This window comes from Phaenicophaeus curvirostris, chromosome Z, assembly GCF_032191515.1.
Source record: "Phaenicophaeus curvirostris isolate KB17595 chromosome Z, BPBGC_Pcur_1.0, whole genome shotgun sequence".
In the NCBI taxonomy this organism is placed as follows: domain Eukaryota; kingdom Metazoa; phylum Chordata; class Aves; order Cuculiformes; family Cuculidae; genus Phaenicophaeus; species Phaenicophaeus curvirostris.
The window spans coordinates 6719455-6731705 of record NC_091431.1 but is presented as its reverse complement, the minus strand read 5'-3'; the positions used below and the strand labels follow the sequence as shown (position 1 = coordinate 6731705).

General features: G+C 41.7%; 1 protein-coding gene across 1 annotated transcript in view; it reads left to right on the top strand.

Annotated features, from left to right (window-relative positions):
• The window catches only part of LPAR1 (lysophosphatidic acid receptor 1), a 54286-nt gene extending 44709 nt beyond the window's left edge, over positions 1-9577 (top strand). The window contains exon 4 of the mRNA XM_069880039.1: positions 7169-9577. Coding sequence (XP_069736140.1) covers positions 7169-7470 — 302 coding nt within the window. The 3' untranslated portion in view covers positions 7471-9577. The remainder of the gene's footprint in view (positions 1-7168) is intronic.
• Positions 9578-12251: the final 2674 nt, after the last annotated feature.

The window sequence follows — 12251 nt, the reverse complement described above, 5'->3', positions numbered from 1 at the left end:
TTGGCAAACCCATCAACTTTTCGTGCAGAGTTGAGATGCTTGGAAAACCAGAGTCCAAGATCTTATCTATAACCTGCACATTCAGAGCTATTCAGCTCATGGGATACTAGAACAGGAGTCTCCAGGGATGAGACATGTATAGTGTTGTGAAAAACAAGCTGATAACTCATACCACCTGGCTCCTCCCATAAGCCCCCTTGGTTGTGTGTTTTCTCTTATTTGCTTGGATCCCCTTGTTCCATATCACCTTTTAAGAAATACATGTAGGATACTGTTGCATGAATATGAATGTAGGTGTTATTTTGCTTTGTGTTGTTTCTCATTTTCTGTTTTACACTGCTGAAGATATACCCGCCCTTCCTTCCACACGCATTCACACCAGAGAAATGTCTGGCGTGAAACGCAAAGAGGCCATTGCGTCAAAGTCTCCTAGACAAATGTCAGAGAAAGCAGCATTTTGCACTCAATCAGAAACTGCAGACGGAGTGTGCTACAAATCTCTCATTCATTCAAAATTTATACAGATTCCATAAATAAAGACATCTTAAATAAATGAAGGGAGTTTGATAGCATACTTTTCAACAAGACAATTCTTATTGGCGTGCTGGGCACTGCTCTCCCCAACCATGGGTGTTTTTCAAGGACTGTCTTTCACTGTTATCTTCCCTGAGCCTTTTGGTTTCTGTGGATGGAGAGGCAAGCCTTTCATAGCTGAAATTCTGCAGAATTTGCCAAATTTGGCATCGGATTGTCTAACATTTGTTGATCGGGACCATATGTGGTAGTCATATTTTATTTTTTCACATAAAAATTCCATGGGTGGAAGCAAAACTTACCCCAATGCTATTTCCAGCAGAAACTGCAAAAAAACCCTAGCAATAGCTGTTTTCATCCACCAAGAACTGTGAGCTATATTGTAGTGATGTTGTGGCAAAATGATGTCAGACTAGAATTAGAAGAAGTACTCCCACACTCTGTATGTTTACAGCCTGATAAATGATCTTCATGGAACTTTTGTGTGTACAATAATTCAGCATTCATTTTAGATTTCATTCTCTAATATTTTTATCCGGGGAAAACAATGCATCATATAAATAAGCACTATTTCATGCAGTACTTATCTCTGTTCATGCTATGCAGTGTCATAAGGAGGGTTATTGATGCAGCTTACAGATGGCCAGGGTATGAAGAAGTGTGGTTGTGTTGCAGCTGATGATCTTCCTTTGTAGCTAGCATAGCAAGTTGCTTTCCCAGCTGAGGGTGGAATTGTATCAGGATGTAGGAAATCCCGGACATTTTTGTAGCCTTTTTGCTTATTGTTAGGTTAAATAAAATAAGTTGTCTCTCCATAGCATTGTTTTCAGCCTGCAGAAAGTGCAAGACCATTCTCCCTCTCGATAGCAAAACTGCAAATAAGTGAGGTCTTTTTTCTCACCATCTTTCCTCTCACTCAATAGAAGAGGCCCTTTCCATATTTTTCCCCTCTATACAGACTCCTCCATATTAGGAATTTCTAGGGTAAGTGTGAGGTCATGCCATAAAACAGTAGTCGGGGTCAACATCCCGCAAAAGTGGCACAGTATGGTTAAACAGGAGAAAAGGAATGGTTCAGAATAGGCGTGCATTGACAAGAGCCACGTCCCACTGGAGTCTCCAAGAGACAGCAGAGGGTGACCTGGCAGAAGCAGGAGCACTTCTTTTATTTTGCAAGTTAGAGTAAATTAGATGTGCATGGAATAAATACAGATTTACACTGTGCAAAGCAAAAGGAAAAAAATAAAGGACTGCTAAGGAAATGCTTTGCCTACTAACCTGGGAAGTTCCACAAGCAGCCATCCAGTCTGGTCACTGGGAGGTGGCCTCGGCATCTGGGATGTGTGTTAGAGGCTGGATTACATTCTTGACCTGCTGCCTACCACTGAGGTGGCATGGGGACACCATGGCCCTGGGGGCTGCCAGGACGGAGACAGCAAATGAGCCTTTGGGGTGCTCCTCCATGCCACTCCATTCCAGGGCTGGCCCCAAGTGGTCCCCAGGGGCTTGATGCCAGCGTGCCTCCAGCACGTTCTTTGTGAATTTCTTACATCCACTCCAGAGTGAGGCCTCACACAAAAATATATTGCACTTGATCAGTATCCCACTAAAACAAGGCTCTCTTTCCTTCTGCAGCAGCAATAAAACTATTTCATCTGCAGCCCTAGGATAAAATCGGACCAATTGGTCTAACACCACATGTAGAGGGATGATAGCGTGGAAGTGACTTCTCCGTGCCTTGGTTTGGATCTGCGTGATGTCTGCCTTTCGGCTTTTTGAAAAACAAAAGAAGGCTCCACAACATAAACTGACAATGTTTCCCCCCCCGCCCCATTCATCTTTTTTTCCACTAGGTCTGATCCTCCAGTTATGTCTGCTTTGCAGAAGTGGGGCTCTTACTTGTTTTGGTTCTTTCCAAGTTTTTGTAAATACAGACATCAATGTAAAACAGTCTTCCCCAGTAGAAATAAAAAAAAAAAAAAGTAATTCCAAATGGTCAGTGCTTAACTGTAAACAAACTCAGCAGGCGTGCTTGACTGCAGCAGCATAGAGCTGATCTGTCATTCAAGTACAGACTTAAATTAATATTTCTGCATTTTAAGAGGCTGTTTCTATCATATCCTTTTTTCCTTATCTATCTCTTTGTGGTGCCTGCAGTTTGCTTTGCTGATTTTCCAAGCATTCCTAAGAAGACCAAGAACCTGGTAATGACTGACTAGTTCCTCAGTGTTAGCTCTCATGTTTCTTTTCTGCTGCTGGTTTTTCACATTGTTTTCTCTTCTGTTTTACTAGTCACTTATTTTTGTTGAATTATCATGATTGGTTTAATATCCCTATTCCCCACAACAGTTTTTACTCTCCTGCAATCAGATCTGGCTGTGAGGCCATACCATGCTTACCCAGGAGTTTGCAAGCATGGAACTACCATGGAAATAAAATTTGCACTGGTGCACCAGACAAGGGTTCAAGACAGGTGTGAGGTAGTCATATTGTGGTCATTGGAAAGCCCCCAGTGGACTTCTGCCAGAGTGCAGCAAGACAAACTATGCCTGAGGAGCTGGAGTTTCAGCCCTAGGTGAGAAGTATCAAACAGCAACAGAAAATGAGATGAGTGACATGACTGCTTTGTTGTAACTCGGATTTCTTGCAGTAAAATGCTCTTCAGCGTCTATAAAGATCCTTTCCATATTGCATCCCGAAATCTTTTTAAAAGTTACAATGCGATACCTCCATTTCCCACAGGCTTTCCTGTCTGATTGCTGTGATTTTATTCATGCATGTTGGGCTCTTCTAGTCCATGGCATGACAATGACCTATCCAGAAAGATAAGCAAATTTTATTTACTGAATGCAAAAGATCTGCTTAGTATGTCATTGTAATGTGGGTTTAACCAAGTTTGTTAAATGTTAAGATGCACAGTGTACTTTGGGCTGCTCTCAGTTATATTCCTGAGCAGAAAAATACATAAGGATTTTGGCATATGCTTAAGGCTTTTCAGTATATGGCAACAGGAAGTTTTTGAATCTCATTGTTTTAGATAATGTGGTATTTTTAGATCTTCATTCTTGGTGAAATCTATGTACAGCAGATTCCTGGAAAGGGGAGGCTTTAACTTCACTTTTAGCTTAGTATCACTTTACTTCGACAGATAATCCAAGTAAGAAGTAGAAAAAAATAAATCTCAAGCTTTTCTTTCCTTCCAATGGAAAGAATTTCATTCTTAACAGATGTTTCCTAACTCTGAAGTAATAGGAGCCTGGCATTTTTATGTTTCTTGCATTGTCCCTAACTTAAACATATGCTTACCTAAGTGATGCTTTCCAGTATTTTCCAGGGCACTGACAGTTAAATAACAAGTGAGAAAAAGCAAGGCATTGTTTGTGTCACCATTTGCAAGCACTTAATAAGCCACAGGATCCATTAGCATGGTGGTTCATTTTGGTAGGAAAATCCCAGGGGCTAGAGTAAGACAAAACCCTCTAGACTGAATGGAGCTCGCTTCAAGGGCTTTTACTTCCCAATAACAAATGAGGCATCTCTTCAGAAGGTTGAAGCTAGCCCTCTTTGCACAAAGCTGCAGGCCTGGATGGTGTATGCTGCTCCTCTGCTGCTGTTGCTGCCGTGTGGAGGAAATGGGTTGGAAAGTTAGCCTGATCTGTGGCTGGGGACCAGGGCAGCAGAAAGAGCACGTTACCCAAGCGGGTCTGGAGCTGGGCAACATGGGTGTCTTCTCCTCTTGACACCCTGGCTGCCAGCACATCATTGACCCAACTCCAGGCCTGGCATGAGCAGCAGGGCAACAACTTTCAGAGTAAGGACTTCCATTCTCTTCCAGAGCTAGGTGGGAGGATGGCTCTTTGTTTCTATGTTTTTTTCAGTGTAGCTTGAGCTGCACAAAGCATTTATTTGCTTGCTCAACCACGGTCCACTCTTTCTTGAGTGCAACCACATAAAGCCTCAGCATGTATCATTATTAGACCTATCTGTGATACTAAAGAGCCCAGAGAGGATCTGAAAGTCTTATGAGGAGTGTCTGAGGGAGCTGGGGTTGTTTAGCCTTGAGAAGAGGAGGCTGAGGGGAGACCTTATTGCTCTCTACAACTACCTGAAAGGAAGTTCTGGAGAGGAGTGAGCTGGCCTCTTCTCCCAAATGACAGGTGTTAGGACAAGGGGGAATGGCCTCAAGCTTCACCAGGGGAGGTTCAGACTAGATATCAGAAAGAAATTTTTCACAGAAAGGAACAGGCTGCCCAGGGAGGTGGTTGAGTCACCATCCCCGGAGATCTTTAAAAGACAGGTAGACAAGGTGCCCAGGGACCTGGTTTAGTGGCAGATAGGAATGGTTGGACATGATGATCCAAGAGGTCTTTTCCAACTTGGTGATTCTATGATTCTGTGAAACTTCGTCTTACAGCATTCAGTGCAGTGGCTGCAAGTGGGCTTTTGTTGAAGAATTTGGGGCTTTCTCAGGGGCAGATTCTTACCTGCTTCACAATACTACTTTTTGTTGTTGCTGCTTTAAACATACCCAAAAATAGCAACAGAATGTTCTGTTGGCATATTTAGTTTCTCAAAAACAAATTAGGAAAAAAGAAAGCAACAAAAAAAAATTGTTGGAAAATAAGAAGCTTTCAATTGCAACTTCGAACAAAACAAGGAGAGCTTTCCTCTCAGCTCCATTGTTCCTACACTGGACTTTCCTGGTAAGGATCCTGTCATCATCTTTTGTCCTTGACTGTAGACCCCATGACTTACAGTGTTCCCGTTTCTGATGTTGTTCTCCCAAGGCAGACTGTAATGAAAGAAATACTTGCTTAAGCTGTAACAATATCCACCGCTGCCTCACTAGCTTGGAGGCTGAACACAACACGCATAGTTTCAACAGCGAGTGGCTGAATTGGAAAGACTGCCTTGGTTTCTGCAGAAACCAGCTCAACATTGCTGCTCCATGCAGAGGGCAGCCTCTGTATGAGCCCAGACAATCCTGCAAATAGAAATGTTCTGGGAACAGGTACAAGGGAATTACAAAAGACCATAGTCCTTTGCATGGATTTAAAGTACTGTTTTCTAGAACTGCTGGAATCCAAAAGAACTGCAGACAAAAGCTATGAAGTGAATTAATGTGTTTGATGCCACCTCGGCGTGGGAGAGTTTCATCTCTAAGCTCCCAGTCCCTAACAAAATCGTTTGGCCAAAGACATTGGTGCTTTGTACTGGCAGCTGGCAGTTCGCCTCCCAGCTTCTTTCCCTTTGTGAATTTTGTTGGTTGGCAAAGTGTTAGGTATTGAGTGGCACTGTGATGCCATGAGTTGCAAGCTAGCTCAGTTTGGGGATGCTTTTTGATATGTAGAAAGTTTATGTGTGGTTGCCTGGCTGGCAACCAGTGTCTGTAGCCCAGCACACCCTTTGTGTTTGCAAAGACCTTTGGAAAACGTTCTTCTATTTGATCTGTGTGGGTTTGGTATCCAAACAGAAAGGTGTCTGCACAGCTTACAGCTGCCGCTGCCCAAGCTGGAAATAGCTGGCACCTTCTTGGCAGACATGGAAAAATGTCTGCATGCTGCGGAGACTGACTGTAGTCAGCTGTTAGACCTGCAGAGAGCATCACTGTAGAAAAAACAGGTTGTATGTTAACAAATAAATACCATAGTGACAGGAGAATCTGTTTGAAAACAGCACTTGCCCGTTAGCGTTGGGAAGCCCTTATTACTGTTACTTGTACTAAGCCTGCCTACTGATGATAAGAACTTGGTTTACACCTCAGCCAAGCATGTCAGTCTGGGAAATTTCATATCACTGTCTTTTCCTGACATGATTGGTGTGTAAGAGCTTATATTTAAAATGTTTTTGAGCTTGCAAGAAGTTAGTATCTTCATTTAACTCCATAATCCAAATACAGTGCAAGGCATTTGATTTCATTTCTGCATTGAACTCCAAATTTTATTCTGGGCTTTTTCCCCCTCATAGCTTCACAAAGCAGAGAATGGAGAGGGAAGCATTTTAATCAGGGTAAGGCTCTTTGGCATTTACACTATTGAAGCCTGAGAAGCCTCTGATTTTCTGTTGAATAGAGCCTTAAGAAAAGAAGTAGATCTGTTGAAGGATGACATTTCAGTGCAAGAAGGATGTGTGTTTAGGACTTTCCATTACATAATGGGGCTGAAATGGATTAACAAGACCCCAGCTTTCTTTTTCTTGAGAATTGCTGCCTCCACTACTCTTTTTCTATTACTGATGCTTCGATCACAGCACTCGGAGGAAGTTTTTCTTTGTTGTTATTAGTTTGAGAAGCAGCATTGATCAAGAGATTGATTAGTCAGAGGTCTCTAGGTGGAGGGAAAAAATGTTCCTCATTATCAACTTTAAATGCAAATGCATATGCCAAGCAGAGAATGTTTCATATGGTGAGCACGGGGGGAATGCCATACTCTTCTGATGTGCTGCCCATAACCATTTGCAGATCTCTGAAAGGCAACTGTCTCACCAGGTCACTGAAGAAATAGTGTGGGAACGATACTCTTGAAATAGAAAATTAACCATTCCTGCTTCCAGCTGGATGGTTCTCAGTGTTTTGACAAGTACATTAGTATATTTATGAGATTTGTTGTGATTTGTCTGCTCTTTCTTTTTCTAGGTGCTTTCATAATCTGCTGGACCCCAGGATTAGTCTTGCTGCTCCTCGATGTTTGCTGTCCTCAGTGCAACGTCCTGGCCTATGAAAAATTCTTCTTGCTCCTGGCGGAGTTCAACTCTGCCATGAACCCCATCATCTACTCCTACCGGGACAAGGAGATGAGCGCGACCTTCAAGCAGATCCTCTGCTGCCAGCGCAGTGAGAGTGCCAACGGTCCCACCGAAGGCTCAGACCGGTCAGCATCCTCACTCAACCACACCATCTTGGCTGGTGTCCACAGTAATGACCACTCAGTGGTATAAAACCACAGGCAGTTGTGTGGCCGATGAAGAGCAGCAGGCTACGCTGTGGAGCAGGGTGGATGCACGGCCCTGGGGAAGGTAACCCACTCACAAGGTTTTCTCAAACACTAATGGACTAGAAGTGTTTCTTTTCCAGGTAGCCCAGTACACCAGTGCACTCTGCCCTGTCCGAAGAACTGGCCATTCTGCGAGGCCTTTGATTTCTGCTTTGAAAAAGGAGAAAGCAGATGCTTTGTGATGGAGGTCATTGATAGCCCATGAAAGCCTCGCTGAGACTTCATCGGATTTAGCTGCATCTTGATGCCAGTCTAAATCAACTCTGATTAATTAAGGTTATACTTGCTTCACTGCATTTACATGTAGCCACTTAGTCTTTTTAAAAAGGGAGTAAAGGGGATAAAAGTATGCCTATCATTTAATAGACATGTAATATTTATCACCATCAGCATGCTTGTGATGAACTTCTGTGCAGGGAGTAAAACTGTGCTGTAGTCTTCATATCCTTAGTCACACCGCCATAACTACAGTAAAAAAACAAAAGTATTTTTTTCTAATACAGGCAACAGGAAGATGATGGAAACTGACTCTTCTTACCTTCATTACTGGTGTTAGCATGCATGTTCTGTGTGTATGCATATTATTTTAATTATGGGGGGAGGGGAAGCTTGTAAAGTCTGCAGGAAAGTAGAAAAGCATAGAATGTATTCCAATGTTTGTTTAGATTATGAAATAAACAGTACTCTAGTCACAAGGTATTTCATGTTCTTCTTTGAAAAGCAGTATGCAATGTGTACATGTGAGAGGTCCCAAGAAGTTCTTGAAGTAGAACACATCCCTCAGGCTCTTAAAGGGCTACAGTCAAGTTGGTAGTTTTTTTAAAAAAAATACTTATGGTATTGGAATGCTTTTCTTGTTCATGGCAGAAAGCAAAGTGTTTTTTAATGAAAAAAATGTAAGTATTTTTATGGAAACTTTCTTGTGATTGAAAACAAAACACCTGCATTTTTACACTAAGAAGTATTTGTAATGTATCTTTTAAATTATGTGCCTTCATTTCAAAAGCAGTGGGCTACTAAAAGCCAAGGTACAATTTTATTTTGTATAGTCAAGACAACTTATGTAATAGTCTATTGCAAATGACTGGACTGTGCTGCATATAATAGCTACACATGTACAATGCTATCAATAACTAAGCTAACAGGTGGATTTTTTTCATATGTGACTGTTTCTAAATGAAATGCCACTTATGTCAATATCAGTTACCAGGAGTCAGTGACATTAATCAAAATTCCTTGACAAGGGATAATGTAAGCAAAGACAGGATCTTACTGATGAAAAACTTGGAACTTTTCTCTGGGAAACTGTGTGTTCTCCTAACAATGTAAAATAAATCCTGGGGCCATTTTTCTTATTGTAATTTGCCTCTATAACAAAATAAAAAAATAAAATTAAAAAAAAAAACATGAAAAAAGGGATATATCCATCAATGTAACGTACTGAAATGCATCATGAGGGGCAATATTCTCCCATTTGGATGGGGAGAAAATGGAGGGGAGAGGATGAACACAGCAAAAAGCAGACGTTTTAGCATGTGTTGCTTCTAAGCATAAAATTGCTTGGAAAAGGTAGTTCCTTGCTGAGGAAGGGAAAAGCAGCAAGTTAGCAAAAACTGTGATAGTTTTGCACTGTTTTCAGTAAAACTGAAATTCACCTGTACCTTCAAGCCAAATTTGTGTGAACACTGTGGATGATGGAGTGGGTAGAGGGGATAAAAGCAACGTTATCTTTCAATTGACCCAGGTATTGAATGTTGCACTGGCTTCTGACAAAGCAGCTCTTTTTTCTGACCGTGTTTGAGAGCTGGTGAATATAAAGGCTGATTTATTTTTCATCCATGTAACTGTACTGAGAAAGAGAAGAACAGGCTGTATGAACTTTTTCATTTGAAAGCATCTTCTTGCTAAGCCAGTTATAAATTGTTCTTTGTGCCTGCGTGATGTTTGAGCTAGTGCAGGTAAGCAGAAGAAATGAGTGGATAAGAGTGCCTCCAAAGACAGGAGATGTCTGACTGAAAAACAATTTCCATGGCTCAAAAGTGCTCTTTATTTCCTGGATCTAGGGAGAGCACTTTTTCGTGTCCCCAACTTTCCCACAAAGGAAGAACATTGTAGACTGGTTTGGGGGGATTGTCCTTTCAAGGTGTCTTTTTTACTGCAGTTTGTGTGCTCTTTGTGGAATCTATCCTGTATGTGGTGGGAGGATGATGTTAAGAAACAGCAAATCATTCTCCCTGGTTTGCCATGCTCAGTGTGTGATTTGGAGAAGCCATAGATGAATGATTTTAAACTAGGCGTGCAATCATTTGTCTCATACATCTGGGTCCAGAGGTCCTTTTGAAGATGGAATCCCAAGGAAGCTTTTCTCATTGTAATTGCTAGAGGTGGCAGTTGCTGCCCAGGTACATGGATCAGCCCTTCACCAAGGAGGCACATGACAATTCGAGAAGCTGGACTTTTTGAACTCTTAACAGCAGTTAAATTTCAGTTGTAGGGCAGATTAATCTGGGTGCACTTCTGGCAGCAGGTGACTTTTTCTTCCAAAAGGTGAAGTGCAGTGCTTTAGATCAAAGGCAACAGGATGCAAACATTGCTTATAGGATTCCACTGGAGGAACTCAATAAGCATGTGGCTGCTGTTTAAAAATTTAATTAGTGCTTTGTTTTGTTGACATGATCTCCCTATGTTCTTGAGAAATCTGATCTGTGGATTGAGTGTTTCTTTGCAAACTGATGAAACTAAAACTTCTGTGAGCAAAGAGAATAAAAAAACAGAGCTTGAAATAGAAGGATTCGTTTCCTCTCTTCTTTAGAATGATTCCCATGGCACTTGGTTTCATCTCAGATTTTTTTTTTAACTTCTCTCTCCTCAGATTTTCCAGCTTCATTGTGCAGTTGTGGAACTCACTTCTGCTATGTGAAAACATGGTGCAAAGTACTTACGGAAAAAAAATTGCTCCACTTATTTTTACTTATCTCAAATCCTTCAAAAGGTTTTAGAAGACTTCTTAAAATACCAGTGATCCTCCCACAGTCATTAAAATTCTTCTGTTGCTGGCTGCCTCTGGTCCAAGTAATCCTCTTGAAGTTCAAATGTAATGGTGTTTGTTTCAGCTATTGTAGTGCCTACGAAGTTGTGTATTAAAAGAAATATGGTTGATGAAATCATTTGCGGGTCAAAGAAAATGTGTTTTTTCTACTTCCTTTTTTCAGTGACAGCAGAAGTCTGAAAACTAATTGAAAAAATTTCCTTTGAATGAAGGATTATTAAGTAGAGTTTGAACTCCCTGTTGCAATTGCAGAGAAGCTGGATGACCAGTTGGTCCACAGAGCTGCTAATCACAGCATTTAAACGAAAAAGTGAAAATATATTCTGTTTGACACATGTTGAATTTCTTGTCAAATTCTTTTTCACTCCATGTTCTCTGAGATCTCTTGGAGTTTCAGACTGGCTGCTAAATGGAATGCTTAAAGCTGAGTAGATTACTGGTGCTACAAAAAAGGGCAGACCGGTTAAGAGGTTTTACAGTGATTCCTAAAACCAAGCACACCTGTCTGCACCAGTGGTGTTTTTTAAACAGTTGCCCCAAGATCCACCATTGTTTTTCTAACTCTGTCTTTCCCAATTAGTCACAGCTGTGGCACTTCTTAAACAAGCTGGCAGCAAAGACTTGGTGTAGGTCACTTAGTGAAAAAGAAAGGTTGTGCATACTTTGTTCGTGGTGTAAACTAAGCCTCGGTAATTTGTGTGAAAAGAGGAAAGAACATATTTTCATGTCCAGTATCCTAGTTCTACTTCCCCTCCAAAGTAATTTTTCAATATCACCATGCATTTATTCCAGTATGGCATTGCACTGAGATGAAATTTTTCAGGTCACTCTGAGGACTGCATCTTATGGTCTATAGTTCAGTGGTTGTCAGGGACAAATGACATGGCTAGGCTGGGTCCTAGGAGCAATCTTGCATGGGAAATTCAAGTGGCTGTGTTTCTGAAGCAGATTTTGCAGCTTCTGACCTCTGTGTTGCCCCAGAAGTATGCTACCAGGTACCAGACTGAGCTACTGTAAAGCCATTTAGGGCTCCTCTCTGTAATGCTGCCACCACCAGCTCACTCTGTACTCACTGCAGTAGGTGCCTGCAGACTGAAACCATCCTGCTCTTCCTGTGAAAGACATGTAGGCCAACACAGAAAATTGTTCTACCCATGTGGGATTAAAGAGGGCACCATCAGATGGAGAGGCTTTGATGTAAACTTGGCTTCATCAGAGGCAAATCCTTTATGACCAAATTAGTGGCTTTCTGTGATGGGGTAACCGCAGCTGTGGACACTGGTAACCAAGAGATTTGATCTATCTGAACTTCTGTAAAGACTTTGAAATGGTCCCCAACAACATCCTCTCTAAATTGGAGAGATATGGATTTGATGGGTAGACAGTACGGTGGATAAGAAACTGGATGGATGGTTGTATTCAAAGAATAGTGGTCAATGACTTGAAGTCCAGATGGAGATCTGTGACTAGTGGGGTTCCGTCCCCTCAGGGGTCCATACTGGGACCAGTGCTGGTGCTGTTTAATATCTTTATCAATGATGTTGACATTGAGATTGAGTGCATCCTCAGCAAGTTTGCAGATGACACCAAGCTGAGTGGTGTAGTTGCCACACCAGAAGGACAGATGTCATCCAGAGACACCTGGACAGGCTGGAGAAGCGGACCTCTGAGAACGT